Raw genomic sequence first — 17,597 nt, forward strand, 5'->3', positions numbered from 1 at the left:
ACCAAGGGGTGGGTAACCGAATGCATGCTGCTGAGGTTGTATTTCAGCTTTTGCAGGCACCGGAGACTAATGATGTTCGACGAGCTGCTGGTGTCAATAAGGATTCGCCTAACCAGCTGGTTGGCGACCTTACATTCAATGACGACCGGATCATCATGCAGACGATGGACAGTGCCCCTGTCCTTCTCAGTAATCAGAACATCTGGGAAGGAGGAGCTAGATGACGCCTGCTCACCATCATCATCATTGTCTATCTTTCGAAGATGGCTCTTGGTGCCTCGGATGGTAGGGCCACCGCATAGAACCCGTCTGCTATGGTGTAGACCGGCTCCTTATCGGTGTCCGAACTACTAGCAGGTTGGGGTGTCTTAGATGACTGCCCCGAATTCTTCGTATTAGTCCCTTTGGACTTAGAAATGTAGGACTTTAACATCTTCTTACGGTCCAATGCCTGTTGAAGGCTTAAACAGTCGTTGGTGTCATGGCCAACTTCCTCATGGTATTGGCAGAATTTATTTTTGTTCCTTGATTGAATGGAACTTTTCATTGGATTCGGCTTCTCTAGAGACAGCCGGTCCTTGATCTCCATGAGGATGGAGTTGCAGTCCTTATTAAACTCGTACTTGGGGACGTACGGTTTAAATTCTTTCTTTTACTTCTGGGACGGCTGGTTAGAATCACTCACCGCCTAGACTTCTTTTCTCTTCTTGCTCTCATCTTTTTTCTTCACCGGCTGAGCAGGCTGGCTGTCTTTTTACCTATCAGACTTCTTGGAGTCCGACTGGCTTCCAAGTGAGCAGAGGTCGGTTGCTTGAATATAGCTTTCCGCCTCCCTCTGGGCCACCTGCAAGGTAAAAGCCCCTTTTCTAACAAGGTCGAACTTAAAGGTCGACCCGTCTTTCAGACCCTTAAAGAAGTCTGTAAAAGCTACTTCGTCAGACAGTCCCTGAATCAGAATTCTAGTCAGATTGAACCGCCTGACGTAGGAGCATAATCCTTCTCCTCTCCCTGCTTAATGGTGCTCAAGTCAAGACTTGTTTTCTTCGCAGGGATGTTCATTGAGAAGTTGGAAGAAGACAAGAAGGCAAGCTTCTTGAAAATATCGATGGAACTAACTAGCAAGTTGCCAAACCATTGTTGGGCAATGCCCTTCAATGTAGCCGGAAAACATCGACACCAAGTGGCATCATCCAACCCCTCTAAATGCATGAGGTTGGTGTAAGCCATGAGGTGATCTTCCGGGTTGGAGGTACCACCATAAGTACCTACCAACACATTTTTAACCTTGGCCGGCTGTGCCGCCTCGGTTATTTCCTAGGTGAATGTAGAAGGTTGTTCACCTAGGCGGAGTAGACGAAGCTTCCAGTACAGTGGCTGGACATGGCTGTATGCCGCCTAACCTCCGAAGAAGGCTGGCTTCATGAAATGGGGAGAATAAGGGTCGTAGACCATAGGCGCTACGTATGATGCATTCCCAATCATCTAAGGACCTGAATGGACGGTATAACTGCCTGTATGGCTCTCACGCAAGGATTGCACATTCCCCGCAGATGTATTCTTAAAGTTGTCTAGAAAGCTTGAAGTAGAAGCTGACTTAGACTACTGTTGATTCCTCTTGCGGGTGATGATCTCTAAGGCATCAAGAGTTGATTTTTTTTTCCCACCGGATGTTCACTCCGACGGGTATTGTTGGTATTCCTCTTAGGCAGAAGAATCTTGGACCAGTCAATGGTCCCGGATGCTTTCTCCTTTGGATGCGGAGTTGGCTGCCTATCTCTGACTGACTTCCCCTTCTCTAGAGGAATCTTCCTTGCTGACTGACCCCTGCTTGGGCTAGCCCGGCTCTTGGTGATCAGATCCTTAATTTCACCCTTGAACTAGTCATGAATTTCATGAGTTCTTCTCGAGTGACTTGAGCAGATTCACCGGCCGTATGGGTTTCCCCTTTCGGCTGTCTAGGGGGTCGATTTGTACCTGCCTGGCTTGTACCCCGCTCTAGAGTGTCCCTGGGCCGGATGCGCTTGGATATCAAAGAGCCATCATTGGTTATATAGGTTTCGACCTGAGGATCATCATCCTCTTGGTCAGTAAAGACCTCCGGCTGGTCTACCGGACGCTCAGGAGGTGGTACAGACTCTTGAACCATCCTTGAGGTACTCTCCCCACAGACGGTGCCAAATGTTTTGGGTGTTTTTGTTCCTCGGGAGAATTACGTCACAAAGATTGGTCCGGCTCGAGTTGCACCTGCAAAATAATGGAGACTCCGGTTGTTGGAGCTCTGCCTCTGAAGATCAAGTTAGTAACTTGAAAAAGAATAAAGAGTACGAAAATTTAGGTGGGTATCTGCTTGGATTCCAAGCTCAGGTGTTTCTCTGATGAGAGAGAAAGTAGGTGTAATAAATGATTAAATGTGTCCCCAAAATGGGGAAATATCTCCCTATTTATAGGGTCGTTGGTAGGTGTGCCCCTATCTAGGTCACTTGACCTAGATTTTAGTGGGCTACGCTGAATTACGGCGCTTCTTGGGATTTGGGCCTTGAAGGCCGCCATTTCAGAAGCTATCTGAAGGGGACACGTGTCAGGTGGCTATTGGGCCACTTGGGTCAGCCTGAACTTGACACATGACCTTCTCTTATTTGTCCACATGTCTAGGGTATTTTTACCCTAAACTCAAACCTCTTGAAGATGAGGTCGAGATCCTTTATTTTGCGTCCCATTTGATTGATCGTTTCCTCAATATTCGTGATGATGTCTTTCTCTCAGAAAGCATTCAATTGGGAGGAATGATCACTATCTTGACCCTCTCTCTCAACAAGAAATATGGGAAGATGCTTGAGTCCCTTGAGCCTATTCGTGATAAACGAGAGAAAACTCCATCCCATCTACTTAGTATCTATGCTGTGATCAATCAAAGGTTTTTGGAGCGTACTTCTCAAGAAGACTTGTTTATTTGGAAAGTTTCAAGGACAATTGATTTGTGCCTCATCCCTCATCCGGAGGCTACCGCTCGATGCTTGGACACCGTTCTTCCTTGGCGGCCAAACAAGTGGTCGATCGACCAATCTCTCAAGAAGCCTCCTTTGCCAAATCTTCGCCTCAATCCATATGTCCCGATCACTCTCTTGCTCTTGCTTTGCCCCCAGTGTCTCGGGGAGGTACACCATTGATTCCTTCTTCTTCATCTTCTTTCTCTACTTGTGATTTGTCTATTTTGCATGCAAAGATCGATTCCATTGCAACTGTTTTGAATTGTTCACCTTTAGGGAATGACTTTGTTTTTATGATTACCATGCTAGACAAGTTTATGATATGCATGTAATGAGGGGGGAGATTGAGCCTTATGTTAACTACCCTAATCTTTCGGTTCAATAGGGACCCATATCTCAATGGGCCCCGTATGACCCAACCCTTTGACCTAGATTATGCTATCCCTATTGGGAGGGGCCCCATGTGCCCCCCATGCGATTAAGGGGACCTCTCCGACCTCTTACGACTATAAGAGGTCCGGAGGATATGAATTTGCTTATGACCCGGCTAACCCTAACCCATTCCTTAATCTTGAGACTTTGGCCGATGGGGCTCTCGGGTGAGCCGGTTTTAGATGATTGGTGGTCCCACTATTTTGCTAGGGACAAAGCCATGAGGGAGAGTCGGTTGAAGGGTAAGGGTCAATTGGATTTGGATGATGTCTTTAGCCATGTTTTTTCTGAGGTTGGTGAGGGGAGTACCCATTCTACCCCTTACCACAGTGCTGAGTTATGCCATTTTGGCTACCCTCCCTTCTATGCTCGTTTGCTTTTGTGTTGTTATTTTGCCAGCTTGTTGCTAGGTTTTGGCTTGGGGGGGGGGGTAGCTCATATTAGGCTTGGGGGAGTATTCTTATGTTTGTTGTGTTGCGTTGGTTTCCCCCTTGCTTTTTTGGTTCACTATGGCTCTATCTTCGATTTTGTGTCTCTTTTTGATGATGGTTTATGAAGGTTTCTGTTTGTTGAGATTGTTTTATGATGATGATGACATGATGTTGGTCTGTCGGTTAATACTTGATTCTCTGATTGCCTTATTGCTTTCTTGATGGATGAATTTTTCCTCTACTTTATGATTTCACTTCTCTAGTTCTATGATCATGATTTTCCTTAAGGATCAAATAATAATAACAAATCTAGAGTTAGCTTTTGATTTAGATTTTTAATTTTTTTTAATACAATATAGTGTTGCATAAGCAATTACTCGTTAGAGGACGATAATATTGTAGCATAAGAGTTTCAATGACATTATAATTCCAAACCTTTTCAATATAAATACTTTATAATTTAAATTAAACTCTTTTGTTTTACTATTGATAAAATATACCCAAAAAAAAGAAAAAAAAAAATTCTACGGTCATAACGGGTTACGGAATTACGGATTATAAACGGTTCGGTTATAACCGATTACGGGTTGTAAACGGTTCGATCATAACTTATTACGGGTTATAAACGGTTCAATCCTAACCAGTTACAGATTGTAAACGATTTGGGTTTATCAGGTTTTTGTCGGATTTAAACGGTTTCGGTTTACAATGGGTCGGGTTGCTATCGGGTTCAAAAGTACTCGGTTCGGGTTGTTCTCGGTTTCGTGTTGTATCAATTCGGCTTGATATTGGGTACGATTCATTAACAGTTCTTAAACATTCGGATCGGTTCAGTTTTAAGTGTTTAAAAATCGGGACGGGTCGGTTTAAGATTTTAAAATAACAGATTTTTAGCGGTTCGGTTCCTTTTCGGGACAGTTTAAAATGATTTAGATTCACCAATTCAGATCGGTTTTTGACAGCTGTAGATGGGGGGTATATTTGAAAAACTAACTCTTGTCTGCCCAATTTTGATATTCCTTCCCGTCGAACTACTTTGCTTTGGTTGCTTCCTTCCTGTTATTACTCATTCACTCTCTTTTTAAGGGTTTTTATTTTGCGCCTTCCTCCTCCACTTCGACTCTCCTCTCATCTGTGGAACCCTCTTTTTCTCTCTCCTCTTCGATTTCCTCCATTTTCGATCATCAATGGCTTCCTCCGACTCTCGCAATCGCATCACTGTTACTCCTCCCAACCAGATCGCCAAAGGTATTTCCTTTTTCTTCTTCTTCACTCCTTTTTTCTCTCCCCTCTTTTCCCCATTTCGAGTTTCTAGGGTTTTCACCATTCTTCGTCTATTTTAATACTTTAATGGAGTTTAATTGCTACTAATGGGGTTCCTTTTTTGTATTTTCGTTTGTTTTCTTATGTAAATTAGTAAAACCCTAATTTTCTTTTGAACATTTTTGGGCTTTTTCTTCAATTAGGTTTATTTATTTATTTATTTTTTTAATTGGATTTTTTTGTAGAAATTCGGTTGCAATAATATCTTATTTGCTTAAATGCGAAAACTTTCTGCCATTCTCTTTAAATTAGCACAAAGTTTTAAACATTTTAGCAAGACAAGGATTTGATTCTGCCGCCATTGGTTTTGTAGTATAAAACTTTCTTAAATAGTCAGGGTTTTTGGATGTTGACCTCGTAAGTTAGTTTTTGTTTCATTTTTCTGAGTGTTTTGCATTATAATATTTCTGGGGTTTAACTTCTAAGTTGATGTATTTTCCCCTAATTGCTTTTTTCTGTGAAAGTGGGATGTGATTAGCCGTTTTTTAAAAAAGAGTAATATATGAGGTTTTGGTTAAAATGAGGCTAGTGACCGCTTGATTATTATTTACTAAAATAACAATGTAGACGAGTATAAGAATGTAATTTTCATCATCCTGGAAATGGGGCCTAGGTATGTTTGCAACATTATCTTAAATCATAGGATTGTGACAGGGTTTTTGTAAACCTGTTACTTCCTTTTAAACCATTGGATATGTGCTAGCTGAAAAATATGGATTTACGAATGTTTTAAAAGGATTCAGTGGAGTGTAAAATGGAGATTATCGTTTTGTTTATGTGTACACAATGGTTAAAATGATAGGAAGGGTGTTGAGAGGTGTCGGAAATAGTAATTATTGTTTTGTTTTTATGTACACAATGGTTTAAATGATAGGAAAAGTGTTTATATTATTAGTGTCTTTGTTATTAGGGTGGTAGTAGGGAAAGTGAGAGAGTGTTAGGAGTGATGGCGGAGGAGATGGAAAAAGGGCGGTAATGTTATCGTAAAAGGTGCTAGGTTGGTGTTTGATGGTGAGGGTGAGTGATGATGAGTGAGAAAGAAATCAATAGTAAGTTTGGAAATTTTTGGTGTTACCCACATTAGATTATTTTATTTGAACTGTGTAGTTTGAGTGCTTCACTTTTTTATGTTTGTACGCTATTATGGAATATGGATGGTGTTAGTGGTAAGCTGGAGATTTTGTGATTTAAAAAATTAAAATAAAATAAGTCATTGCATTTGGGATCATACACAGGAATCTCTAGTTCAACATTTAAGTGCTGGATTTGAAAGAGTATATTTGGAGGTTCCTGTGCTCAACACTAGAATGTAAATGTTATCTGGAGATACACAGTAATCTCTAGCTCAACATTTAAGTACTGGATTTGAAAGAGTATTTTTGGAGGTTCCTGTGCACAACACTAGGATGTAAATGTTATCTGGAGAACTTAAAACCTCAATTTATTCAATTAAAGTGGTTGTCTGGTTGATTTTTTTTTTGTTAGATAGGTGTCCATAAACTTTACTACGTAAGTACGTATGGGATAAATGGAAAGAAAGTGGGATCCCTTGAGGCCCATAATTTATGCCATTATCACAATAATTCAGCAAATTTATTGTTAGAATAAGCAGAAAAACCTTAAATTATACCTAACTTACAAATGGTCCAACATTAGTAAAGACGCCAACATATAAATTATACCTAATGATCTGTCAGTATTCGTATCTTCATATGAATGAGTCTCAGTTCTCCTTTAGTAATAATTTTTTTTAAGTAAAAGCTACTATAGTTGACTTTAGCATACGCACCAAATGAGTACCCAGACCAAAGTTTTGATCTTTCTATCTCTCTTGCTCTCCTTTGGTATTATCTTTGCTTTTCTATGTGCTTATGGTGCATAGACATATCCAATAAATTAAGGTTAGGCTCCACTTTTGCCATGAAATGATAGGATGTGTAATTTCGTATATGCGTCAGCTGAGGTTGAGGAGGCTAGATACTCTGTTGTAGTGTACGTCTTTTTATGGTATAATGAGCTTTTGTTGAATGCAATACATTCTCACATTTTAAATTGCTAGACTAGAATATGTAGTTAACATCTTAGAAACTGTTCATCTTAAACAATTTTCTGCCTCTGGTGGAGAATGGTAGATCTTAAAGAATAAAACTGCTTCTTAGTAATAAGCTTGTCTACATTTTTACTTTTTACCTTATTTTAAATTTATTTATTTATTTTGCAGATTTCCCTGGGCTAGACAATCCTATCCCGCTTTCACCTCAATGGCTCCTCCCTAAGCCAGGGGAGACTAAGACTGGGATGTCACAAGGGGTTTGTATAATTATCTTTACTTTTGTGGGTAGATGTTATGCAATTGATTATCTTTTGTAATGAACTTAAGATTAACCTTGCTTTGTATCTTGCATGATGATTTTTATATTTGTACAGGGAAATCGCCCAAGTCCTTATCCTGGATACGGTGATGGCCCAGATGTCATCAAGCCTCCAGGACATGGTGAGGAGATGCATGATAGCCAGAAGAAAAAAGATGTTTTCAGACCAACTTATCTTGATCAAGAATCTGGGCGTCGTGATCGCTGGCGTGATGAAGAAAGGGACACTAACCCATTAGGTCGTAGAGACCGTTGGAGGGAGGGAGAAAAAGAGATTGGTGACGGTCGGAAGACTGACCGGTGGATTGATAACCCGTCCAGTAAGAACTTTGGAGAAGCACGTCGAGTTCCAGCTGACAGATGGGCTGATCCTAGTAGGGAGAATAACTATGATCAGCGCCGTGAGAGTAAGTGGAACACACGCTGGGGTCCCGATGATAAAGAGATGCCTCAAGATAAAGGGCAGTCACTTACAGCTGCTAGTCATGGGAAGGATGAGAGGGATGGTGATCATCATCGGCCATGGAGGCCTAGCTCTTTGCAAAATCGTGCAAAAGCAGAACCACCACATCACCAGCCTCAAATGACTAGCAAAGAAGGTCCTACATTTGGCCATGGGAGAGGTCGTGGGGATAATGCAACTTTTTCTGTTGGTCGTGGAAGGGCTACTTTTGGTGCTGGGAGCATCAGTAACTATTCTGTTCATTCTCATTCCTCAGGTTTTAATTCTGAAAGAGGTGATAATGGTCATGAAGAACCTTCTCCTTTCAGTTATAATAGGACAAAGTTGCTTGATATTTATCGGCTGACCGAGATAAAATCTTCAAATAAGATATTGGATGGAATGAAGCAAGTTTCCTCTCTTACTCAGGAAGAACCTCTGGAGCCTCTGGCACTATGTGCACCTACTTCAGAAGAATCCGTAAGTTAAATATATGTTATTATGGTGTGATTTTCAGTTTTATCATTCTCATGTTTGGTTATACTACTTAGGTTATTATGAAGGGAATTGACAGGGGGGAAATAGTTAGCAGTGGTGCACCCCAGAATTCTAAGGATGGATCTGCTGGACGAAGCTCAAATGATTTTGCTCAATCAAGGCGAATAAAACATGGTACCAATTGTGTGTGTTGTTTCATTTAACAATGTTGTTTTATATTCCTTTCATTAGTAGTTTATGATACACTTTTTTTTAATGCAGTTACTCAAATTTAATTCTTGTCTTTTTGACAGGGAGCAGAGATGATGTATCTCTACCTCCCGATGAAGCCCATGATAAAGGTACATATGGCTCAAATGTCACGATGGATGGCAGTGAAAGTCATCAGATGTATGCTGAGAATAGATATAGAGTTCCAGGTAATACCTTTTGTCAATATTTTGTTAGCTTGTTTATAGATGTTTCTAATTTCCTCATGGGGTATGATGACTAGGGCTTGCTGATTAAATTTACAGGGCTATGCACTAATTTTTTTTGTCCTCATTGTTTAAATTTAGTTGAAAATTTTCTTACCAATCTTTTAACTTAATTTGAATTTAGTTTGATTAGATCATCATTACTGTTGTGTGTGATTTAAGTTTGACTAATATTATTATAATGTATTGTCAATTAATGAACCATATGAATCATATCTAAATAGTTTGATGATTAAAAAGTAAAAACTGGAACAGTTTTACATTCTTCTTCATAATTTTTATATTTTCGCATAGCACACTTTTTACTGGTGACTTGGAGAGATTATGGAAGCTAAATGGACAATTGAACTGATATCACATCACCAATAACCAAACATTTTCTTCTTATCATTGTTCAAGTCTTTTAGCTATTTCTATTCTTCTCACTAATGTGTGTCAATGGGATGTTCCGATAAAGAAAATGAAGCATGGTCTTACCCATTATTTAAACTGTAATCTTGATTTGAGATTTCTTCACTTTGTACAAAAATAAGTCTGAGAATTTTTATATGTAATTTAGATCTTAGAATGCCCTGCTTCAGTTTTGTCAGTTAAGTGGTTATGGATGTGGGTTCAGTTTCATCATTAACTTGGATTATGTGAGGGGTGATAGGAGGAATGCTTGCTTTGATTTTTAGGTATTGCTTATGGGTGGATAGAATCTAGTGACAGCTACTATGGAGTTGCATTATTCTATTTGCATCCTTTTGGCAACTTGATTCTCTTTTCAGTTTGTTTTGAAGTCATAATAGGGGAATGAAAAAAAATAAAAGTAAAAAAATCTTTGGTGTATGATTTGGACTAATGGTGTGTGCTATTTGATAATGTGAATTGAGCTGCATTTATGACTTTATGTGTCTTTTATTTTGTTTGTCGCTAGCTCATCATCTAGATGTATATTTCTTTGCTTGAAAGCAGCTGCAAGAGATGATGATTCTTCTTTAAAGAAGGGTGATGAAGTCACGGATGACAAAGATTCTGGCATCAAGGGACGTGTTTATCCTCAGTCGGGAACTCCCTGGAGATCACCTTCGCTGGAAGAGCATGCTCACTCATGTGATTGGTTTAATAGTCCAACTGGTGTTCTCTCTAGAAGCTCTGACATTAGCTGGACACAAGCACCAAAAGATAGCTCTAATGTTTTACCTGATTCATCTTATGTTCACAATGAACTCAAATGGCAAGCTGGTGAAGATTCTGCTGTCAGAAAACATCCTGATATGACAGCTGATCTGGAGCAAGAAACAAGGAAACTCTTACAACCTTCCCCGGAGGACATGCTTCTTTATTATAAAGATCCACAAGGTCAAGTTCAGGGTCCCTTTTCAGGTAGTGATATAATTGGGTGGTTTGAGGCTGGGTATTTTGGCATAGACTTGCGAGTTCGGCCAGTAAATGCTCCAATTGACTCTGCATTCTTCTTACTTGGTGACGTGATGCCCCACTTACGAGCTAAGGCAAGGCCACCACCTGGGTTTAATACAGCAAAGCAGAATGAGGTAGCAGATGTATCTAGCATTCCTGGTTTAAGTGGATTTGGGAAGCCCCTTCCTGTTCCTACTGGGGCTGATTTGCTTGGAAATGAGCATAGGCTTACCCGTGGAACTTCAACAGAAGCAGAGAACAAATTTCTGGAGTCATTGATGGCTGGAGATGTCAGCAGTTCTCACATGGAGAGATTTGTCTCAAAAGGTTGCTACCATGGCTAGTTATTGATAGAATAATGTTATTATTTATCTGCAATTTGTTTTGGGGATTTGCTAATATTTCATAATGTTATTTAATTTAATTTATTATTTTTGCTATGATATGCAGGACTGCAAGGATTTGTAGGACAGACTTCGAGTGGTATGCCTCCCCCGGGAGCTGAAAGTGCAGATGCCCTCAACCTCTTGGCCCAAAGAATCAACCTAGAACGACAAAAATCATTGAATCAATCTTATCTGTACTGGCCGAATAGAGATGGAGCCCCTGTAGTTCCAAGCCCTGACATTGTTATGAACTCTTCTGTGCCACAGGCAAATCTCCATTCAACAATTGGTGATATTCCCCTACAATCTCTTCCTCAGAATGTTGAGATGATGTCCATTCTTCAAGGATTGTCTGATAGGCCTTCTAGTGGGGTGAACAATGGATTAAGTGGTTGGCCAAATTTCTCTGTACAAGGTGGCATTGATCCATTTAAAGATAAAATTGACTTGCATCACGGACAGAATTTTCCTCAAGTGCCATATGGAATGCAACAGCATAAGCTGCAGCCACAAAATCATCCATCCATGACAAATTTACTTGCCCAGTCTCTGGACAACCCTACCATTGTGCCTGACAAGCTACTCTCAGCTGGTCTTATGCAGGACCCTCAAGCATTAAATATGTTACAGCAGCAGTATCTGCTGCAATTACAATCTCAACAGGCCGTCCCAGGACAGCTGTCATTGCTGGATAAGATTCTACTGCTTAAACAGCAACAAAAACATGAGGAGCAGCAACAGTTATTGCGACAGCAACAACTGTTGCTTTCTCAGGTTCTGTCTGAGCAGCAGCTTGTTCAACGCTTTGGTGATCCAGCTTTTGGACAATTACAAACATCTGCATCACCTATTGGAAATACACCTGGTGACCAATCTTTGGCTCAGCTCTCACCATCAATGTTCCAAATTAACTCTCAAGTTCCTGTTTCTGGTGTGCCAGATGATAGGAATATCAGCATTGCCAATATGCCTCCAAAACTTTCTCAGGATTTGGGTCATCAAGTACCTGCAGAGGGCTCTTCTTTGCACCTACCTCATCAGATGTTAGGAATGCCTCAGAATAACTGGCCGTCTATGTCAACATATGCCGATAGCAATAAGAACCACTCTTTATCATCAGGATCAGAAATAATGGAAAATATTGCCCCCTCTGAAGCAATGGAGAAACCTTTGAGTGCTGCTGCAATTGAACATTCCAATTCTGATTTAAGTGCACCGTCTTTTTCGGACCAGGTGGTGGAGAGCAATTTAAAAACAGCCCCACTTCCTACTTTGGCTGCAGACACAGGGATGAGTTTGTCAACTGCTGATTTTGTACCTTCAGAGTTTTCTGAATCATCTGCTAGCAGATCCTCTGTGGACCCTCAGGGAAATGAGATAAAGCTTACATCTGCCAGTGCTCCTGAGGAAAACTCTGTCAAAGAGAGTCGTGAAGAGCTATCAGCTTTAAAAGAAGTAAAGAACGTTGAAGCACGTGAGGTTAAGAAAACTTCTGATAAGAAATCAAGAAAGCTCAAGTCTTCCAAGGCACAACCATCTCATGACCAGGTGAAGGGGGCTTCCAAAGTGTCTAATTTGCAGAAATCTAAGCAATCTGAAGCTGAAGGAGCACTTAGTGCAAACAAGTCGGATGTGTCTGTCACTGCCAAAGGTGCATTAGATGGAACGCTTATGGAGATGGCTAGGGAAATAGAGAACACACCAGAAATTGAGCTTTCTACTTCACCTAATCATACTGGCAGTGCTTTTGAATCTATGGAGGGCAAAGGTGAACAGAAACAGAGTGATTCTACTACACAGAGAAGTGCTCAGGTGAATTCTGCTCAGAGGGCTTGGAAACCAGCTGTTTCTGTGAAGCCGAAGTCACTTTTAGAAATTCAACAAGAAGAGCAGAAGAGAGCACAAATGGAGATCCCTGCTTCTACTGTCTCTGCCTCTGTTAGTCCTATGAGTTTCTCCTCTCCTTGGGGTGGAGTGGTTGCTCATGTGGAACCGAAAGTGGGTAAAGAAATTCACCCAGATAGTAATATTAGTGAGCATATAGGTAAAATGGAGTTACCAAAGAGCAAGAAGAGTGGGTTACATGATCTTTTGGCTGCAGAAGTTTTAGCAAAGTCTAGCAACAGAAGTACTGTGACTGACAATTCTATAAGTCTCCCTCCTTTACCAACAATGTCTAGTCAGCCAGATGTGGTTGATGATGATAATTTTATTGAGGCTAAAGATACCAAGAAGAGTCGCAAGAAAGCTGCAAAGGCTAAAGTTGCTGGTGGAAAGGTTTCAGCATCAGTGTCTTCTGCTGATGTGGCTGTTTCATCCAGTCCTGTTGAGAAAGTAAAAAGTACTAAGCATATACAAGCTGTAAAGGAAGTATTGCCTGTACCACCATCTGGTCCATCTCTGGGAGACTTTGTTCTATGGAAGGGTGAATCAACTAGCCCTTCTCCAGCTCCTGCATGGTCATCAGATTCTGGTAAATTTCCCAAGCCCACATCACTGAGGGATATTTTGAAAGAACAGGGGAAGAAAGGAACCCCAGCTCAGCAGTACGCACCAACATCAACTCCGCCAAAACTTAATACCACTCAGACGCGACCAGGCTCCTGGTCAGTTTCAGCTTTATCCCCATCAAAAGCTGTATCTCCTATTCAGGGCAATTCCCAACTCTCTACACAATCCAAGTATAAAGGAGAAGATGATCTGTTTTGGGGTCCACCGGATCAATCAAAGCAAGAAGCCAAACAGTAAGTCTTTCTCAACATACATTTGTCCTACATTCCTTTTCAGCTATTTTATTTTCCCTGGCAGTATTAATGGACAGTGGCTTTTCATGGGATTATATTTTGTTGCTATTACTCATAACTGAGTAGTTTTCTTATGTGAAGTATGCAACTGACTCTTGCATTAGCTAATAAGTCATATTGGGTAATACTATTGTGTTAATAAATTTTCATTACTGATGATTGAAGACATGCAATGGTGTATAAGTGCATGTGGGAGCACTAGATGAGATTGATGTGAATGCTTTTAGCTCAAGCAATTGGTTCTCTATGCTTCCTTTTTTTCGTTTTCTTTTAAATTTAAGTTGTACCATGTTCAGTTTTAGAAATCTTTTTACTCCTGTCCCCAATTGAAATTCGCATTTAATCTACCCCCCCCTTTTTTTTTCAGTAAACACAATGGAAGACCCAAGTTTTTTGTTCATTAAATTAAGTATTATTTCTATCTCATTTACCTTGCAAGTGACCAAAATTCAATAACTCCATAGTTGCCTGAAAATTTTAGTCATTCTTTTCTTCCTTATATATATTCTTATTCCAATCCCATTATGCCCAAAGTCATTCTTCTCTCTTCTATGGTGTATAAGTGCATGTGGGAGCACTATTTATACATTTCTCTTTAACCATTTTTGGTGTTTAATGCATAAGAAAAGATAATGTGGGATCTTATTAGATTTATCTTTTTTTTTGTTCTCCCAATATCATATTTCTATAATTTTCACTAAAAGCCAGTTAAAGGACAAAGTTTTACATTGGCAAGCTTGAAATTCTTAATGGTGCAAAAAGATGGAGGAAGTGTTATTTAATCGTCTCTCTCCTCACGACCAAAGCTATGACCAGTGGCTTGCCTTGCTCTGATAATAACTGAAAACCCCACTCTCAAGTTCACCTTTAGGTAGCCAAGCTCCACTTTGTTATTTTTTTATTCACCTTCTTAACATGTGTGCTAGAGGATTTGGGAATGGGAGTAAACTTAAACTAAAAGCATTGAAGGAAGTAGGTGGAAGATTGCTATTTAATTAAAAGCTTAAGGTTAAGTGATTTTTATAGAATTAGTTATTGAAGTTCGATAGTAAAAGAAAAATAGGGGAAGGTCATTGAAGATGTAGCCAAAGCTGGTCATTTGATGGTGGAAAACTCTTGCGAAACCATCTTATCTAGAGTGGCATCTACTATTTTTTTCTTTCATTGGTAGATTGCTATTAAAGGTCTAGACTCTAACCATGCATTGGATTTTTGGATTTGGGGCTGAGGTGAATTCAAATTGGGGTAGCAATTTATTTGAAATAGACAATTTTTTTTAATTGTATGTGACTGCCCAAATTAAAGTGAACCCAAGTTCAAATGTGTTCCCTCCATTCCTTATGAAAATACATTAGGGTAATGTACACATTTATAGGAATTTTAATGCAATGCATTGGTTTTGAAGCAATCAATAAATATGGTAATGATATTCAAACTAACAATTGATATTTTAATGTTAAACAATATTGCATACATTAAGCTATGTGACCAAGATAGTCAAAAGTAGGCAGTATAATGAATCACAATGAGCATGTTGTTTTTAATTTTTATTTTTTTAATGATATTGTATGTTTTTGGGTGAGAGTTAGAAGTGGGGCTAGTTCCTTTTTACACTTTTCATTTTGTTGTTAGTGTAGGGACAACATTAACAAGGATTTTAAAGTTATACCATGTTTTCTATTCAGTATCCGTGCTTACTTGAGAAATACTATGATATCTTAATTTAGTGATTTTTTTGCTGGATGCATGTTAAATTATGCGACCAACATTCGCCTCTTTGAAAGATTTTATGTACAAGTTGAAAGTTTCATAATTATAGGCATGTTGCAAATATTGCATTAAACACTGGAATATCTTGTGTAAGCTCCCTTGAGAATTTGGGAGTGGCCATTGCGACTCCTTAATTTGCTATCTAGGATATATATATTAAACTTTCTTATTTTTTCTAGATATAGAAGTCAGTGAATGAGTACAAAAGGGCTGTTTTTCTGTAATCCATTGATTATTATCATTGCACTTCAAATTTTGAACTGGTCAGCAGCATGTTGTGTGTAACTAAATGAGAAAAAAATAAATAAATCAAAGGCTTCTAAAAGAGTTTGAACTTCTCCTGTAGACCACATTGTATTCTGGTAGGCGTGGTAGCTTTATTTGTTCAATCTTCTATAATAATATAATGTTTGATCTTTTTATGTGTTAGAGCTTCAGCATGATGTTTTTTTGATTTATACTTTTCTGAGACAACAAAGCACCTGCTGATTGATATTTTTGAAACGATCAGCTGCTAAAAAGAGATTTTAACTTGTTTTCCTTAATGATGTTCTGTGTGAGTAGGTCAGTCTTTCCTCAACTTGGCAACCAAGGGAGTTTGGTAGCCAAAAGCACCCCTGTAAAAGGAACTCCTGCAGCTTCTATCAGCCGACAAAAGTCCACTGGTAGCAGGGCTGTGGAGCACAGTATTACATCTTCACCTGTCTCTTCTCAGGTTTCTGGGAAAGGGAAACGAGATGGAAGTACTAAGCACTTGGGTGAGTATTAACCTTTCTAAACTGAGATTGAATTAAACTTCTTTTCTATCTTTAGCATGCCCTTACCTTTTCTGTATACCGGTGTATAGAGGCAATGGACTTCAGACATTGGTGTGAGACTGAATCAGTTCGGCTTACTGGAAGCAAGGGTATGAAATGCTGCATTTACTGCATGTCTTTTATATTTTCTCTGTTTTTGGATCACCTATGTTAATATTAGCTTCATTCAATTATGGTTGATTTTTCTAGCAGTGGATTTACATTTTGATCATATCAGTGATACATCTATGCAATTTGGAATGCCATTTTTGCTTACGCAAAAATATTTCACTCTTTTCAGACACGAGTTTCCTAGAATTTTGCTTGAAGCAGTCCAGATCTGAGGCTGAGACGCTTCTTGTAGAAAATCTTGGATCTTTTGATCCAAATCATGAATTTATTGAGAAGTTTTTGAATTACATGGAGATGCTGTCAGCGGATGTGCTGGAGCTTGCCTTTCAAAGTCGGAATGATCTGAAGGCCTACAACAATGGTGCCAGAGACATGAATTTCGACTATTCACGTGGAAGAGACTTAGATAGAGACGGTGTAGTGAGTGCTGATGGGTCGACTAAAGGAGGGAAAAAGAAGGGAAAGAAAGGAAAGAAGGTGAGCCCCGCTGTATTGGGGTTCAATGTCGTGAGCAACCGCATCATGATGGGTGAAATCCAGACCTTGGAAGATTAAAAGAGGTGCCCGTTTTGTAAATACATTTGTCTGGACTTTTTGTAAATGGTTTTCCTTTTTAGGCCTTCTATTCCTCTCCATTATAGAGCAACGTAAGCAGTAACCAGTCTGTCCGCCGCTTAAGCCAATTTTGTGTACTTGTATCTTGTAAGGGCCCTTTGTTTTGTGGCTTCACATAGAACTAACAAGCTTTGGTAAACCTTTTTTGACCTTTTGGCCGCTTTGTTTTTCTTTTTCAAAATATTTTGAAATTTGTATTAATAGAGATAGCACAGCCAATAGTCTTGTAGCCATGACATAGTGTACGTAGATGGACTGAAATTCATGTTGACTTGTATGCTTTTCATGAAATATTAATAGGCTAATGTTAGTGACTAACTGTGCAGTTTTAAATTTGTTATATTTTTATACTTGCTATTTATTTTATATTTTGTTATGTGTGAGCTTTTGTTCGTTCCTAAATAACTGAGTAGCCAAATTTGAAACACATGTAAATGTACTAGTTTGATTTTAGATATCTGTAATTAAATATTGTTTAAAAAATATAAAAAAGGGTTTATATTTTGTAAAATTTGTTAGAAAAACCTTTTAAAAGGCTCATTTTGCAAGAAAAAACCCTTTAAAGCATTCTTTGTTGAAAAAAACAGCCACGATTACTTTTTTTTGTTTAATGAAACCTAGACCCTCTTTTTCGGCGTTGACCAAGACTTTCCGGCGTTGACTCCCTTATTTTCCTACTTGTAGACTACAACAACTATCTTTTTCCTCCATTTTTTTTAGCTCCCTTA

General features: G+C 39.3%; 1 protein-coding gene across 5 annotated transcripts; it reads left to right on the forward strand.

The window, feature by feature from the left end:
• Nucleotides 1–4,778: 4,778 nt before the first annotated feature.
• On the forward strand, nucleotides 4,779–17,207 carry LOC110719949. Of its 5 annotated transcripts, none has more exons than XM_021898932.1 (10): nucleotides 4,779–5,098; nucleotides 7,395–7,483; nucleotides 7,601–8,467; nucleotides 8,539–8,668; nucleotides 8,779–8,904; nucleotides 9,916–10,692; nucleotides 10,816–13,495; nucleotides 15,890–16,083; nucleotides 16,173–16,232; nucleotides 16,424–17,207. In XM_021898932.1, the coding sequence occupies exons 1-10, from the start codon at nucleotides 5,038–5,040 to the stop codon at nucleotides 16,807–16,809; spliced, it is 5,370 nt and encodes a 1,789-aa protein (XP_021754624.1). In that variant the 5' UTR covers nucleotides 4,779–5,037; the 3' UTR covers nucleotides 16,810–17,207. The 5 variants fall into 5 exon arrangements, with proteins under 5 accessions (XP_021754624.1, XP_021754625.1, XP_021754627.1 ...); XM_021898933.1 differs by having other exon boundaries at nucleotides 4,780–5,098; nucleotides 9,919–10,692; XM_021898935.1 differs by having other exon boundaries at nucleotides 4,780–5,098; nucleotides 8,779–8,826; nucleotides 9,919–10,692.
• The last annotated feature ends 390 nt before the right edge of the window (nucleotides 17,208–17,597 follow it).

The sequence above is a fragment of the Chenopodium quinoa genome, unplaced genomic scaffold (genome assembly GCF_001683475.1).
Source record: "Chenopodium quinoa cultivar QQ74 unplaced genomic scaffold, ASM168347v1, whole genome shotgun sequence".
NCBI classification, from domain to species: Eukaryota; Viridiplantae; Streptophyta; class Magnoliopsida; order Caryophyllales; family Amaranthaceae; genus Chenopodium; species Chenopodium quinoa.